General features: G+C 52.6%; 6 protein-coding genes across 6 annotated transcripts; 1 reads left to right on the forward strand and 5 right to left on the reverse strand.

Moving 5' to 3' along the window:
- Positions 1-302: 302 nt before the first annotated feature.
- CKM354_000235100 (uncharacterized protein) lies at positions 303-4,715 on the reverse strand (the record flags this gene model as incomplete). The annotated part of the gene is made up of 1 exon (XM_044797509.1): positions 303-4,715. The coding sequence occupies one exon, from the start codon at positions 4,713-4,715 to the stop codon at positions 303-305; it is 4,413 nt and encodes a 1,470-aa protein (XP_044653444.1).
- A 511-nt stretch (positions 4,716-5,226) lies between these two features.
- Positions 5,227-5,834, reverse strand: CKM354_000235200 (uncharacterized protein; the record flags this gene model as incomplete). The annotated part of the gene is made up of 3 exons (XM_044797510.1): positions 5,227-5,321; positions 5,382-5,666; positions 5,750-5,834. The coding sequence occupies 3 exons, from the start codon at positions 5,832-5,834 to the stop codon at positions 5,227-5,229; spliced, it is 465 nt and encodes a 154-aa protein (XP_044653445.1).
- A 915-nt stretch (positions 5,835-6,749) lies between these two features.
- On the reverse strand, positions 6,750-7,681 carry CKM354_000235300 (uncharacterized protein; the record flags this gene model as incomplete). The annotated part of the gene is made up of 2 exons (XM_044797511.1): positions 6,750-7,120; positions 7,174-7,681. The coding sequence occupies 2 exons, from the start codon at positions 7,679-7,681 to the stop codon at positions 6,750-6,752; spliced, it is 879 nt and encodes a 292-aa protein (XP_044653446.1).
- A 1,353-nt stretch (positions 7,682-9,034) lies between these two features.
- CKM354_000235400 (uncharacterized protein) lies at positions 9,035-10,208 on the forward strand (the record flags this gene model as incomplete). Its single annotated transcript, XM_044797512.1, has 5 exons — positions 9,035-9,290; positions 9,393-9,696; positions 9,753-9,794; positions 9,847-9,964; positions 10,029-10,208. 5 exons carry the CDS (start codon positions 9,035-9,037, stop codon positions 10,206-10,208), a joined length of 900 nt encoding a protein of 299 aa, XP_044653447.1.
- Positions 10,209-11,195: 987 nt separating this feature from the next.
- CKM354_000235500 (uncharacterized protein) lies at positions 11,196-12,518 on the reverse strand (the record flags this gene model as incomplete). Its single annotated transcript, XM_044797513.1, has 3 exons — positions 11,196-11,990; positions 12,038-12,277; positions 12,327-12,518. The coding sequence occupies 3 exons, from the start codon at positions 12,516-12,518 to the stop codon at positions 11,196-11,198; spliced, it is 1,227 nt and encodes a 408-aa protein (XP_044653448.1).
- Positions 12,519-13,840: 1,322 nt separating this feature from the next.
- On the reverse strand, positions 13,841-16,393 carry CKM354_000235600 (uncharacterized protein; the record flags this gene model as incomplete). The annotated part of the gene is made up of 1 exon (XM_044797514.1): positions 13,841-16,393. One exon carries the CDS (start codon positions 16,391-16,393, stop codon positions 13,841-13,843), a length of 2,553 nt encoding a protein of 850 aa, XP_044653449.1.
- Positions 16,394-16,498: the final 105 nt, after the last annotated feature.

Genomic DNA, 16,498 nt, shown 5'->3' on the forward strand with positions numbered 1-16,498 from the left:
AACTTTCTGCTCACCATCACATCACGCCCTCGCACCATGTGCTACGACACTGAACTGGGCATGAGAAAAGAAACTTCGAATTTCCAAAAACAGCATTTCATGTATCAACATCATCATCAAATCATCAGCAGCGATTCAGCGAGTTGCCCTCCCGGCTTTTGTGATACGTGCTTGTGAAAAGATAGGAAGGAATGATAGGAAAGAGAGATACCACAGACACACAGAGCTAGGCGGAGAAAATGCAAAACACGAACATTTTTATTTGCAAACAAGAAAATGGACTACACGAAAGTCAAACACTCTTATATCTTCGCTCTCTCTTTCCCCTTGTTCTCCATTCCCCAATCTACATCTTTCAAAACCGGCATTCCCGACCTCATCTTCGCCAGCCTACTCACCCGTTTACTCACACGCTTGGTATTACTACTACTAACCTCCCCCATCCACTCCCCTCCACTCAACAAATTCTTCAACGCGCCTCCTTCCCTTCGACTCAACTCCGCAAACGTCCCAGTCTCTACTATCCTCCCCTCATCCAACACGACGACTTTCTCCGCAATTTCCATCATGGATTTATGATGTGTGATAATTATCACCGTCATAGGCTGTGAACGACTAGGATCTGATCTTGAAGTTTCGATCAAATTGTGAATTGTCTGACGTATGAGATTTGCGGTTTCGATGTCCAGTGCTGAAGTCGCTTCGTCTAGGATTAGGACTGAGGGGTTACGAATTAGAGCGCGAGCGATTGCGATGCGTTGTGCTTGGCCTCCTGAGAGTCCGAGGCCGCCTTCGCCGATGGGGGTGGAGTAGGCTTGTGGAAGGGAGAGAATGAATTCGTGGATTCCGGCTTTGGTTGCTGCGGAGGTTATGGAATTTTCGTTGTTGAGGGGATGGCTTTCGGGGAGACCGTAGGCGATGTTTTGGGCTACGGTTGCGGCGAAGAGGGTTGGGGTTTGGGATACGGGGACGATCATGTTGCGGAGGGAAGGGGTGGAGATGTGTTGGATTGAGCGGGAGCCGAAGGTGAGGTCTGTGGGTTTGCCTCCTGGGAGGGAGGAAGTGCTGTAGAGGTCGAGGAGGAGGTTTGCGATTGTGGATTTACCGGACCCGGAGCCGCCGACTATGGCGGTTGTTGTGCCGGGTTGGAGGCGAAGGTTGATGTTCTTGAGGATGGTTTGGTCGGGGCGGGAAGGGTAGCTGAACTTGAGGTTGTCGAGGACGATGTCGCCGACTGTGGTTATGCGGGTGTTACCAAGGTGTTCGTGGGAGTCTTTGGGGAGTTTGGCGAAGCGGAGGAGCCGGGCGGCTGTGTCTTTGGAGGAGGCCATCTGGGGAATGTATTCCAGAATGGCGCTTACATTAACGATGCAGAAGATCAGCATGGCGAAGACGGTTATGATGTCGTTGATGTCGGCGCCTTCGGTTGCGATTTTGGCGCCTACGTAGAAGATGAGGGCTGTTGCGAAGTTTCCTGCCGAGTCGGAAAGTCCAAAGAAGAAGCCGGCGTAGAACGACCGCTTGAAACCAACGACGAGAGCCTGATTAGTGGCATCGGTGTACTTTTCGAGGAAGTGATCCTCCAGAGTCAGAGCGCGTACCGTCTTGATACTGGTAAATGTTTCCGTAAAGATCGCTGAAGCTTTGTCTGATGCATCGTTACTCCGACTTTCCCAAGTCTCTGCTACCCTTGCGAACATTTTCGTAACGCCAAAGATGTATGGTGCGAGTGTCAGCGCAATGAGTGTGACCTTCCATTGTGAGATAAGAGCCCAGGTGATCGAAACGGTCGTCATGATCAGAGCGACGTACGCGAGAGCAGCGAAACGAGCGACCAGATTCCGCATTTCTTCTGCGTTGCGGTCCAGACTCTCCGCCAAAATCGGGATGCTATTCTCTTTCTTTGCAAAGAATTCTCTGTCTTGATCGAGAATGCGTTCATAGGCTTTATTGCGGATCCCATCTACCCACCACTCGCCAACCACTTCCAGCAAGAATCTGTAAGCATATGTGTGGACAGCATCGATAACGGCGACGCCAAGAATTGCCATCGAGTACGCCAGCTGTTTCGATTTCTGTCCTCCAGGTACTGCGTAGGTAGCGAGCAACTTGGACAAAATCCAGGAGAAAACTGGTGTCCCGACAGCATGTACGGTTGCGCCCCAAAAGCCGATGATCAACCAAAGTCTTCCCTTCGCATCGATACCAGGCCATACTGTACCAAAAATGACTTTGTAAGTATTGTTTGCAGCTTCTTGTTGCGCCGCAGTTTGCCCCTGCAGCGCAGCAAGCGCTTCATCCGGACCGGTGAGCGGAATCTCCTCAATATCCTCAAGCGGCCGACGTTTCCGAGTCACACCAGGTCGTGCTCGTCTCAAGTCTACTGCGAGCTTTCCAGTCTGATCGAGGAACTTCTCCCACGCCAGTGATGCTCTCTTGTCGCCAGCATCTTCGCTTTGAGCAGGATCTTTCGCGGGCTCCATTGGCGAGGCACGATTCCAGGTAATATTCACCATGTCCACAGGCGAGAAGTTTGAGGTCACGCGCATAAACGGTGAAGCGAATGGCGAGTTAACACCATGCTGGTTGGGGGCCCTCATGATCGGCATAGGACTTCCTTCCTGGAACACATTTGGCAGCTTGGATTGCCGCTTCTTCTCAGTGGCTGTGAGCTCAGCATCCAGAGGATCAAAGTAAGCCGCCGTGTTCTGGGGCAACGGCCGAGGCGAATACTCCGATGAGATGTCTGAAGTCCAGGAGTCGCGCTCATTGAAGTCGAGATCTTTGATATCAAGTGGTGACTGGACAGCGTTGACTTCGTCTTCTGCGAGGAAGGCCTGGAAAGGAGTGCCCTCTGTAGTCTCCAATTGCCTGCGATAGCCCTCTTGCACGACTTTGCCAGCCTCAAGCATGTAAACATAATCATCTGACAGGATCTGCGTGATATCATGCGTAATGATAATCGTAGTCTTGCCTTTGCGCCAGTTTCGAAGTGCTTCCATGACCAAAGTTCTGGTAATGTGATCAAGAGCACTAGTCGACTCGTCCAAGATCAGAATAGGAGTGTCTCTGAGTCTTGCTCTGGCCAGTGCCATACGTTGCCGCTGGCCCCCAGACATGGCGCCTCCTTTCGTTCCTACCATGGTCTCGAGACCATCTGGCATGTCCGATATCATCAACTGCAGGAGTGCGAATTGTACTGCCTCCATTACTTCTGCCTTCGTCACATCCTCGTGATCTTTCCGTCCAAACGCAATGTTCAGGAACACAGTATCGTTGAAAAGCATACTGGTCTGCTCAACAAGCGTCACGTTCGAGCGAAGCCACTGGGTATCGAGCCTTTCCAGTGGGACACCATCAACAATGATGGTTCCCGGTGGCGCGTTATAGAAGCGCATGAGCAGCTGGCTGATCGTACTTTTGCCTGAGCCACTTCTACCAATCAGGAACGAAACGTCTCCGCCTTGGATATATAAGGTAATATCCTGTACAGCTGGCACATCTGGTCGAGAAGGATATGCAAACGTCAAGTTCTTGACCTCGATATTGCCAACACATGCCGTGGGTGTCACGGTCTCTAGTGCAGCCTCCGACTTCGACTTCGTTTCGATTTGTGCAATGATGGCGCGCAATGTGGAACCCGCTGCCCGGCCTTTCTCCAGAACGATCATCTGAGGCAAGATACCTTGGATAGCTTGAAAAGCGCCCACAGCTGAGAAGAAAGTGGTTACCACATCGCCAGACGTGATCTCGCCTTTGGCAATCAGCACACCTCCGTAGTAGAAGCCTTGGACGAACATGGAAACAGAAAGCATGACAACCAGCGCCATCTGCAGTGCACTACCGTGCGCAACCCAGGCATAGAATATGGCCGCCTGATCGATGATGCCTTTGTACTTCACTGCTTCAATTTCTTGTCCGTTGAAGCACTTGACTGTCTCGATAGCAGTGAAAGCACTCGTGGTATATTTCTGAGCTTCAGTGAGCTTGTCCTGCATCTTGACAAGGTTCACCTGCATCGGCTTGCCAGCCAAAACTGCGAGCCTAAGAATGACAGGCGTCGAAGCGAGCGTGACCATTGTCAGCTTTGGCGACTTGACAAAAGCCTGCACCAAAGACAAGATACCCGTTGACGCCAGCGCAAAAAGTGATCCCAACGGCTGGGCAGAAGCGAGTTGCAATTCGCGAATCTGCGCCTGCATTCGAGGCAACTGCGCACCAATCCCGTTCTTCCGCATATCATACCACTCCGTCTCTTTGGCCATTAGACCATGGAACAGCCGATCGCGAGCACATGCCGCCTGTAGTTCTCCAAAAGCAAGCCAGAGCATAAATTCGAGGGAGTGCAACAACCAGCTCGCAGCTGCGATTACAGTAACGTAGACGATGTACTTCGACTCGCGCTTCATGAACTCATCGGTAGTAGCTTGTCCGCTGGCGAGCAAAGTAAAGCCATCAAAAAGTTCGCCGACAATGAGAGTTTGCGCTGGTCCGGCAGCACCTGCTAGAATCGAGACGATGATGCCCGTGATGAAGATCGGGAGGTTGCGCTTGGTCGAGAAGGCGAGCAACGAGCGCCATGGTGCCGGTTTCGTTGGAGTTTCTTCGATAGTGTTGGCATTTGAGACTTCGCTCTCTGCTATCGATCTGGCATCGCTGTTTGTCGAGCCTTTCCGCCGGCGTTCCTTTGATTGGCGCGGTTCTTCGGTGGCCATTGACCTGGTCGATGCGGAAGTAGTGCCATGTGTAAAGCTAGAATTTCCTATACCCAAGTAAAGCTTTCAACGCTGTTTGTTCGAAGTGGCACTCGATCTGCACGGACCTTTCACCGTTTGAGGCGAGAATTTTGCTGGTTTGGTGAGGTGTGCACGAAGCCGGGAGAAAGAATGTGCTTACGATTGTTCTTCACCCGCGCACACCGAACAATGCAATGTGCTCTATCTATTGCGCCCCTTGCGCGCCTGAGGGTATATCCACCTCACCTACCATTTTGCAGATGATTTGGCTCGTCGCATTGCCCAAAATGTGTCCTCCGGCTGTCAAGGTCTACAAAGATGTACTCGACATCTTCCGCGGCACCTTCTGATTTCTGCTCCAAGCGGTCGAAAGGCGAGAGGATCCAAGCGCGGCCGTGAGTATCTCCCATCAAGAATCCTGCGCCGCAAGCTGACCTAGCGAAAGATGTGTCCGCTGGACGCAGGAGCCCGCCTATCTTGTTATGCAGCCTCATGACTTGCTAGCCTTAGCCTTCTCATAAATCCAGTCATTCAACCCAGCCCGATTCCTCGCAATCTCAATCGCATAGAACTGCATGCGAACAGCTAGAAACCATATCAGCAACCCACACACTCGTATATACCAGATCAAATCTGCCCACTCACCAAATATCGTCCCCTTCTCATCATACTCAAACGCCGGATTCGCCCTAACCATAGCCCCAAAATTATAATCCTCAATCTTCTTCTCATACGCATTGATGAAATTTCTCCATTTCTCTTTCCCCTCTTTGCTCTTCATATCATCCTCGTTAATCGTAGCTTTGAGGTCAAAGTCGGGAAATTCTTTGTTGAAGTGCTCGAGGATTTCGTCGTCGTATTTTGTCAGCCGGAGTTTGGAGCCGGGGAGTTTTTCGAGGATGGACCAGTATGTTGACATGTGTTCGACCACTTAGAGGAAGAAAGAAGAAGATGTTAGTGCTTGCTGGAGGAATTGGGTTTTCTTGTTGGTTTGAGTGGAGGGGCTGACTTACCTTTGACAGCGAACTGCTTCTCGATTTCCTCGAAGTTGTCGGCATCTTCGGCGTTGATTGGGCCTGCGGAGGTTTGGAGAGACATTTTTGGCGAAAGGCAGGCGAGTGCTGGGAGTGGTAAGAAAGCTCGTCGACCTCGAATGTTTAAAGTCTCAGATTTTATGACGTGCATGTGCTATCGCAAAGTCACGGCACGTGATAGCGCGCTTTTGCGTCAAAGCTTCGTGGGGCTCTCCTTGCTCGTCTCGTGTCCCCGCCCTCGCTCTTCTGGCTTCGACTGCATCTCGCATCGCGCATCTCCCTTCAGATTGAATCAATGGCATCGAGCGAAGTTGTCACGTAAGTCAGTCCGAAGGATTAGTTGGGCAGCTATTGAGGACTTAATGTACAGAACACGAGGCGGAGCGTTCAAGCATACTTTTGCTGCACCAGTTCAAATTCGCGAACTTCGGCCTGCTCGTCTTCTGATATCACATAGGCATTAGCAAGGACCTGTGGAGTAGAGTCCCGATTGACTACCTCTCAGTCAAGAATCAGGCGCATTGACCGGCAGAACATCGTACTCCTTCAAGATCCACTTAGCCTCATCACAAGCCCAACCACAATCTGCCACTGCCAACATCATGACCGGAGACCGGCAGACCAATTTGAAACAATACGCTCGATTGATGCCAGCAACTATCCAAAGATACTAGACATTTTATCCCATCGCTGCTTTTCGCGTTGCCCACCCGTGCCCACCCACTCCCTCGCTGAGAACCCCAGAAGAGATTATCAATATTGTCCGTCTTTTTACTCCTGTACCCGCTTTTGAACTCCTGGTAGATACCATAAACAACAAACAATATTCCTTAGACCATTGAACAAACCACCGCCACCACGACCGATGCAATGCAATCTTTTCTCTCACAACGCCAAGCCCCCAACTGGCCAGCCACTCAAGGAGGCCAAGCTCATCCAACAACGCCATGTTCCGTGTATTGCAGTCTTCGCCATCGCATCAAGCACCGCCCTCATTCTCGCTGTTCTCGGACGAGGAACTTGGCGAAGGGGAAGGCGAGCCCTCACGGCCAGTCGCCTCATGCCAGCTTCGGACAGGCTTTCGCTGTTTCGTGATGGGGTCCAAGGCACCGCGTATCATGATCGTTTGGCGTTCGACACGGAACCCAAGAACCCCGTAATGAGAGGGGTCGAACTCCAGTACGTTGACCGTTTCGAAGCCGTGGCGTTCGTAGAGCGGCTTGGCGGTGTCGGTGGCCTCGAGATAGCATTCGATGCCCGCATCGTCGGCTTCTCGGAGGATGTCTTCCAGCAACATTGTGCCTGCACCGTTGTGCTGATACGCGGGCGAAGTGGCGAGCATGCTAATGTCTGGAAAATGTGTTAGTGAAGAGGTATGCCGAAAGGGAAGACAAGCAACATACAACAATGCTTCTGGGTACCCATATAATCCCTCTTCAGCTTCTCGTTCAGTGCGAACCATTCCCGGTTCATCACTGCCTCCCCTTCGTGCCCGCTGTCCGCCGGGCTGGCCAGCTCATCCTCGGTGTAAGTCTTGATCTCCGTCTTTGCCCACGAGATGATCAACTTGTTCTCCACATCTGTCACTTTTCGAAAACGCACGACATCAGTGTTGGGTCTTCGCTCAACCCGGCGAGCTGAAGCAGACTTCTTGCGCCTGCGAATGCCATCGGAGCCGGTCATGGCATTCTGGTACATGAGAAGTGCTCGCTGGCGATGTGCTGGTTGAGTGAAATCGCGATATGACAGGATGTGGTTGGTCTTCTCGCCCTTGAAAGCATCGAACTCAATGGCAACAATGCTCGGAGCATCGTCCGGTCCTGCCCAAGTCAGGGCATAGTTTTTTGATCGAAGGCGTCTTGACTGAGTGGCTGAGGTCGATCGATACTGATCCATGATGAGAGGAGACATGGTGTCAGGTGCCCCAGGTGGGTGGTCTTGAAGGAACAGAAGGATGGAGAAGGCCTCTTATGGGAGGGAAGGAAGAAGCGCGGATATGATCGAGAAGCAAGATATCGAAAGGGCGTGCGAGGAGGGAGTACAAGCACAAAGTCGGCCGGCTTGGAGCAGTGAATATGACTTGTCAAGCACAGGTGCTACGCATCGTATGCGGGAAGGATGATAGGTCGAGTCCCAGCAAACCGCTAGGCGTGGCAACGTGATGGGCCATTGTCGCGAGGCCAGTGGGTCGGTCCTATTTAACACAGCCGCCAGCGTCACCGCGTGACGGACGGGCACTTCGGACAGCATGGTGAGGAGAAGCGTCAGCCGCCGAATTGTGTCGTGAGGCCGGCCGATACTTTTTTCGCATCCCACGCGGAGTTGCCTGTTGCGCAGCCATGATGTGGAGCTGTTGGTCTGTAGTCAGAATTGGCAACCACAAATAGCAGGTCGCGAGTGGCCACTGACACATGGGGAGGCGGCCAGACACGTCCAGCGTGGAGGAGATCAGTCACTTTCGCACGGGTGTCCGTGTACAGGACTCGGTCTGCCCAAATCTCGCGCGCAGTGTGCTGCCAGCTGTGCAACGGCCGAGCGTGCAGACCAGGCCGTCGGAGCACTCCTGCAGCACACGCAGCGATGCGCCCATGCGTCGATGCATCTCATCCGCGACTAGCAGATCTCTTGGGTCAGCCGCGGGCCTGTGACTGGCTCGTCACATTCTCCAGGATCCTCGATGTCGACAGCAGAAACGGTTGCTGCTGGTGGTTTGAATCGTGTTCTGGGTCCCACCCCCACGGGCGCAGTGTGGCATCGGCTCGCGTGGCCGTGAGCCGGCGACCGTGCATCTGACTCGTTTGCCCCGTTGCACATCACGCGACGACGACCGCACGCGACGCACACAGTAGTCAAGAGGCGAGACGCGCGGAGCAGCTGCCGACAACCAGGTCGGAATGGCGACCATCGGCTACTCACATGCTCGCGTGCTCGACTGCTGCATTCAGACCAACGCAGCACGATTGGGACACTCCGTAAGCCCGCGAGTATGCATTGGGAACATCGATGTTCATGGGGTCGACGTCCTATCAACTCCCTGTCACCACCCTGGAGCTCCCCGCACAATCCCCTCAATGCGCATGCTGTAGCATGAAGGGCAGCAGGGAAGGTCTGCGAGGTGATGTGTCGCAAAGAGTAATAGATAATGGTTGAGTTGGACTGCAGTCACAGCAGGGCGGAAGCCTGCAGATACGACATTTGCAACACCTGCTGCAACACATACGCACCTCTGTCGGGGTCGGAGTCACCACCGCAATACCATCAACCATGGCGACTGCAATTCAACGACAAATAGACGAAGGTGCCGTCCCGAACCACGTCTCCAATGTTTGCCCAAAGGGTACCAAGTTCTGGCTACTGGAAGTCGGATGGTTGGAGTGCGATGAAGGCTTCGTTGTACGAGGCGGGAACACCAGCTTGCACAGCACGAAAGATCAGCCATTTGTGAACAAACGGAGACAACTGCCCATGTACTGCATCCTGATTGATCATCCCATCGAAGGTGTGATTTTGTGGGAAACAGGTAAGGAACCTCTTTTCCCTCGTCCTTGGCCGTGTGTGAGATAGAGCACTCGAGACACGTTGGCAACGGAATGACATATTGAAAGCTTTCGGTGTTGTACAGGGTGCGGAAAGGACTATCCTACTGTCTGGGGACCTCAGCTTTCCGACGTCTTTACTCGAGTCAAGTACGAATCGCACCACGAGCTCGACGCCGCGATTGAAGCGACAGGGCACAAACTGGAAGATGTGAAGAAGATCATCATTGGACATCTTCACCTCGATCACGCAGGCGGTCTGGATTTGTTCCTCGACAGGAAGGACATCGAAATATGGGTGCATGATCTTGAATTGCGTTCGGCATTCTGGTCTGTCGCTACGGGAGCCGATGTGGGCGTGTATCTGAAGCATTACTTAAGACTGGATCTGTGAGTCGTACATCCAGGAGCTTCTCCTTGTGCTTCGCTCTGCTAAAGGTCAGCAGCAATTGGAAGACGTTCGATGAGAGAACGTTGGACTTCTGCCAGTGAGATCGACCCACACCTTACAGACAACCAGCATACACTAACGCTCAATAGAGGTATCACACTTCACCACCTACCGGGCCACACGGACGGCTTGATCGGGATGCAAATCAACATGCCCGACAGCGGCACTTTCCTCTTCATCAGCGACCACTGCCACGTCATCGAGAACGTATGTTCCTTGTCCGGTTCCGTACTTCCTTCAACCTCATCCATGCTAACGATCTCTTCTCCAGTGGCGGGACGGCATTCCCCAAGGTTGGCTCGCCCGCGATCATCCTGCCTGGTTCCGCAGCACCTGCCGACTCAAGCAGATCGAACGCCAGACGAGAGGTCAAGTGATCCCGGGGCACGACGAAGAGACATTCCTAGGACTTCAGAAGCAGCAGAAGCAGAATGGAGGCTTCTTCACGTGAAGAGGGGAGTGCATGAGAGTTTTGTCTGCCTTGCGCCGCTCGTAGCCGTGCAGTCCACAGTCCACACACACAGCGACAATCACCCCACTGCCGAACAAGCTAATGTAATGAGGCGAAAGTCTATTTTCTCCACAGCTGCCTGTGGCCTCTTCAGCTGGCCCTCCCGCGTGGGCTCGACTTGAACTCAATCACACTTGGTCATGCTGTTGCTGGTCAGGAGCTCTCATGTAATCATGATGGTGTGCATTTGTGCATGCCAAAAGTGCCGCATCTCACTGCATGCTTTGACTTGGTGCAAATTGAACGGTGGCCGTGCAAAGAGACCGTCAATTCGGGCGGACCTTCCGGCCGTCCAATCGCAACCACTTACCGGATGCTCTGCTCTTGCACCCTTTTTCACTTCTACTCTACTCCGCCACTACGCCATCCCACGTGTCTCACGCAGGTACCACAGTAGTCCTCGAACGTGGGACACGGCAGCATCCTCACATCATCGTCAAAGGGTCGAGATTCGAATATCATGTCGGCTCCATCATCCTCATGCGCCAGAAATACGCGTTCCTGGCCTGGAGCCTGTTCCGGAGCTGACGGAGCCTCATCAGCCTGCATGCAACGCACCGTTTCGAACAAGCCACATTTATGTACGTCAACCGCCGGAGCAGCCGACAGCCCAGCAATATCGTATGCACTGTCGTATTCTTGAGACAGAGAGGGACGTAACGACTGATCCGCGCAATGTCTGGTCATAAGCATGACATGAGATGTGCGTATGAGTCGCTTGCTTGCTTGCATGCGAAGCGATGCATGTGTGCATGGCTGAAGAGGGGTGCGTGTGGCTCGGTACCATGGACATGTCCTCGCGGGCTGACCGATGCAGAACACATCGCCGTTGGCTAATACATATCCCATTACCTGGTTGACGCATCCTCCTCGATCGTGATGATGGACGCGCAGCGGCGGCAGCAACAACAAGAGCTGCTCCACCCTTCAACGTATGAAGTGCCTCCGTTGCTCTTGCAGGTTCTCTAACACAAAAGTCTCGAACGCTTCAGGCGTCTGCACTGGCACATTTGATGTCGTTGAGGAACGCGCATTGATGGGGAAACAGGTATCATCCATGTCATCGATGCTCTTCACGCTCGCCTCGACATCCTTCTTCTTCAACGCGGCCGCCCCAACATTACTGTGTTCCATCGATCGCCTGCATTGTTTCGAGGAATAACTGATGATGGCTTCCGTGTCATCTGGCGGTGAATGTTGTTGCTGGGGAGCATTCCTGCCTGAGCTGAGCTTCGACGTGATCATGGCTCGTGTCATCGAACTGCTCAAATATCGCCGGAACAGGACTCGGAGCGCCGGTGCACTTGCGCAGATGATGGCCAATTGAAGTTCTAGCTGCGACCAGACCAGGACATCGAAGCCCAGCCAAGTGATATCCCAGTGCGTGCCCAAGCGTTCGAGGTAGTATGTCCGCGCGACTCCTGCGCCCACTACCAGAAATCCGAAACTGAAGACGACGTTGAGCGCGATTTTCTGTCGCCTCGTGGCTTTGAGCTTGGCCATGATTGCCATTGGAAGGAGCACAGAGTACACATCGCTGAGGATGCTCAAGGCCCCGGAGAGTGGGTTCAGCACTTTCGTGTCTGTGCAGTGGTAGTTTGCGGAGTATTTGGGGTCGTAAGATTTCCAGTATGCATCTGTTGGGGAGCAGTTGAAGATGAGTGCTAGCACCAATGCGATGCAGTACGATGCAGTGAAAGCAATGGCGCCAATGATAAGATACTGCTAACAATTAGCTGCGAGTCAGCGTTCGCCGATCTTTTGCTTACCTTCCAGATTTTATGGCAACTTCCTTCAGTGAGTCTTCGATAGAAGAGTAGCACTGATATCTTCGTGCTGCAGGTACTGACGAGGAAAGCCAACTGCGCTGCCCATCCCGCGAGAACGATCTTCTCGAATCGATCTGGTCTCACGTCCCAGATGTGGCGGTCCATGCCATACGACTCCGAAGCCAGCAGGCAGAAGGCCGTAAAAACGGTGCCTGCTAGGAATGCTGGTACGAGAAGCGCCTTGCGAGGTCAGCAGCGTTCTGTCTCATGTTCGACACTCTCGGCTCACATCGTCGAGTCCGAATCCTCCAGCCTGTCCGCCAGCTCTCAAACCCAACCTCGTCGTAAATAACACTGTCGTGACACCCTGCAGGATTCCTCCAAAGACCGGCATCCACGCCCTCCGCTCGGGATCATCGTAGTTCGGCGGAGGCCATGAGGCGATCACAGAAGCCGGTATCGATTGCAAATTGCCAGGCATTGTTCTTGTCGGTCTCGAGACTAATGATCATGGTCTATGAACGGTGTTCTTCAAGGCTGCCAGGGGACCTTTGGGGGATCTGGAGTAGTTCGTACGCCCTGTGGTGGCTAGGCCGGAAGAATCCATGACTTTTCTCCATCAATCGCCACTATGTCCAACGTTGGGGCGCTCTGTAGGCCCGTTTTGTGTGAGTGAGCGGGTTAGTGGCTCCATGGGGATGGTAGCGAGCTTTGGGCTCGAGCACTGATGCGACAAAGTACTGTACGCTACGCTCTGTGTTCCTGCGTCGCAGGATTTTGCTGCTTGTGCATTTTCGCGGCAGTTGGAATACTTGCATTCTGCCTCGGTGTTGTGTGCTGAAATTCGGGCGATTGGATTTTCTCTGTTCTGCAATGTCACGCAAAATTTTGGTTCGAATGGGACAGGAACGGACAGATTCTGCAACGAATAGGTACTTTCACATGCAGTTCATCAGCGAGTGTCACATCGCCTCGGAGATTGATGTACTGCGACACGGTCCTATCACCAAATCCAGACATCGTTCAAAAGTTCGCTTCCTAAAAGTCAGGGTCCCGTCCTTCTCCATACTCTTGCATACAAGTATAGTAAGTAGGATTTCATCTCAGGTGATGTGTGCCTCAGGCACCAATTCCAATGACCATCAAGCCTTTCTAACGAGCTAAGCGCTCGTCTACTTGCATTCTTCGCTCCCGAGTCTATCACGCATACAGTATTTGCGAATGACTCGCTCCTACACCCACAGCAAAAGTCCGTAAAGCCAGTATGTAGATTACCGAGCTAAGCGCTTCGTCTACGTGCATTTGCATTGCCATACCGAGTCTATGGCACGAAAAAGGTATGTGCGAGTCAGTGGCATACATACACCTGCGGGAAATCCCACGCTTTTGTACGTAAGGTTGTCGAAGTCAATCGTGAGAAGAATTTGTGGGAGACGGCAAAGTTTTGTGATTTTCATGCGAGGTCGATGATCACTGTATTGACACGTGAAAGGGAAACCTCGAGAGTTGTGGGAGCGAGTAATAAGTGCTTTGGCTGCATGTTCATTGGGTCCGGCATGAATCTTGATATCTTGCCTGCAGGTACCTGGCAAGGGTAGGGAGAGGTTGCTCGCTGTTCAGGTAACCAGAAGAGTAATGAGAATTATGGCTCCAGAAGTCATGATATCCTTTCTCCATTCATACACTATGCTAACATTGCCTCTGAAGTCCTGACATTTCAGTGCTGTTCAGCACAGTCCAAAGACAAATAGCTCCGAGGCTTGGCATCTGAGCATGCTCGCCAGTATTCCAGGACTTGTGGGATCAAAAGCTGGCCCATTCCAACCAACTTTTCACCAGACCTCTCAACTCATGCTTCTCATCCGCGATGACGATGTGTTCGACCTCATCGTACGCCAGCCTGCCAGGTCCTCCCCGCTCCTCCATTTCTCGTTCCAAGTCATTCAATTGAGCGAGCTTGTTCAGTCGAGACTTTGAGGGTGCTTTCGCTGGCGCAGAAATCTCGCCACTGCCTCCGACGGACTCGGCGCTCGGTCGATTCTGAGGGAGAGTTGGATCATTAGAAGGCGTGTCGTCGTTGGCGGCGATGGCTGTCTTGAGTGGAGATGTGGCTCGACCGGCATGTCTGCCATTCCAGATTGTCGAGCTACCAGAATCTGCGATGCGAGGATCTGAGTCTGCCACATCACCACCAGTCGTAGTAGCATCGTCGTCACGTAAGCCATAGCCGAGATTGTTCAGCAGTTCATCTAGCGGTGCGTCCGCGATCTCAGCTTCGCGTCTCGACAGGCTGGCCCAGTCTGTGGGCACAATACCGTCGCTGAAAGTTTCTGGCTGAGCACGTTCGGGCAATTCTGGTGCCCTCTGCTCTGACGATGTCTCGTTCGTGCTTCCTTTTGAAGCTTTACTGGCTTCAAGCGCTTCCATTTCCTTCTGACGAGAGCGCGCCTCTACTGCTATCGCATCTTCGATTTCAGACGCCCACTGCTTCCTCTCAGCACGAGTGTCGACAATTTCTTGATCATTTAGCTCCCGAGTCCGAAACAGGGGATCGAGTAGTTCATTGAAACCATTCTCTGTGATCTGCCAGAGGATGTCCTGTAAGTAGGGATCTTCTATATCATCGTCGGCATCAGGGAGGATTTCGCGCACGCCAGTGTCTTCTTCAGATCCATCATTGTCCTGCTGGGACATGTCGTTTTCGTTCAATAACTCTTCGAATCTAGACAAGGTTGCTCGTAGCCGCTCACGAGGCGGTCGCTTCCGCACAAAAGGGTCATGCTCGTCGAGAATCGTTTTGGTTCCTGGCAATGGCTGCATGTCACCAAACGCATCTGGTCGTTTGCCACCTGGAAGCCTAGTCTCTCCTGGCGGGATCTGCTCATCCGCGAAAAGAGAGCTAATGGGCTGATTTGAGCGCAGAACGTCCTGGCTCATCAAAATTCGCTCCGATTCCAAAAAATCAACCTGGTCGCTGATCAGCTGTTTCTGTATGATGTGCTTCGAACGAAGAATCCTCAGAAAGTCTTTCCGATCCACGTAACCATCACCATCAAGATCGTAGCCTTGTATTGTTCTTCGCAAGGAGGCGAAACGCTTAGGTCCTCTCAGATACGCCATGCCATCCACAAACTCTTCGAGACCAATGATACCATTATTGTCTGTATCGTAGAAGGCGAACATGCGATCGAACATCGCGTTTGTGGCCAGGCCAGCGGGCCAGCGCTCGGAAGTCATGGCTCTGTTGAAGGCTCGTCTGTCCATTCCAGCTTTGACTCTGGTGGGGTCTCTTTCCCAAGGAACATTGGCTAAGCAGGTGAACTGGTCGTAAAGTGCATCGAGCTGTGGCTCCTCGTAGTCATATTCCTGACATAATTTCTTCCTTAGATTCGCGTCAAGAGAAGCATGGATCTTTCTTGGATCACCCGGATACCACAGCTTGATTTCTTGTGTCGGTTGTGACAGGACTGGAACTGGAATCTTGATCTTGGCGAACACATGAGTCTTTGGATGTCTCGAGTGGGTTTCGCAGGATGAGCATAGATCGAAGTCCGGACAGTTCAGGCAATGCCATCGCACGCCGCGTATGGGTAGTTCGCCACATTCTTCGCATCCGATCCCCCGGTGCTCATAGGCTTTCCGCTTCGCTTCGTTCTCCGCGATGTAGTACAGCAGACCTCGCAATCCTTGACTCGGCTCGTTCTTATCCACCTCCCAATCTTCTGTCTCTGCTGGATCACCCACGTCATCGTCAGATCCAGAAGCGTTGGCAGTAAACCAAGGGTCCGAGGTCAAAAGCGTATGTATGGCGCGCTCTACTTGGGCCCTGGTAACAGTGTCGAGGTGCATGATCTGCGGGATGCTGTAGCTGGACTGCAAGATCGCTTCCCCATCCCTACTTCTCAGAGCGGCTAGAACCTCGTCTAGACCAAAATTGCTCAACCTTGCTCTGCTTTCCGCATCGTCTATGGAGGCAAAGCAATTCGAAAGGATCATATCCAAAGCCAGACTTTGCATTTCTCGGCGGATTGACTCGCTGCCAGATCCATACATGCGCCGCAGCATGTCAGCGGATGGAAGTCGGGTGTTCGCTAAGTTGATAGCCAGAGTCTCGTCGTCCTTCCGGATCAATATGGTTCCCAGAGGCGCGCCTGGCGAAGGCGATTCCCAGTCTACGTGGCCCTCTTGGCGGTTCCTTCGTGGTCGGTGTACTGCGTTACTTCTTCGTAAGTCGGTTGATTGTAGGCTGGTGTAAGACTCGAGGAGCCGGTACGAAGTATAGGCTATGGTCAGTCCGGCGACCATCCATATTGCCGGATGATATCGTGACGCGAGGTCGGATGACTGGTTTGACATGTTGCTGTAGTCATGTGGCATGCAAAGTTCCTCAGATTACGAGTCCAGGATCCAAAAGTGAAGTCACTTGCGCTTGATGTGTTGCTGCAGATCTGCGCTGGTCGT

The sequence above is a fragment of the Cercospora kikuchii genome (genome assembly GCF_019650295.1).
Source record: "Cercospora kikuchii DNA, contig_00002, whole genome shotgun sequence".
NCBI classification, from domain to species: domain Eukaryota; kingdom Fungi; phylum Ascomycota; class Dothideomycetes; order Mycosphaerellales; family Mycosphaerellaceae; genus Cercospora; species Cercospora kikuchii.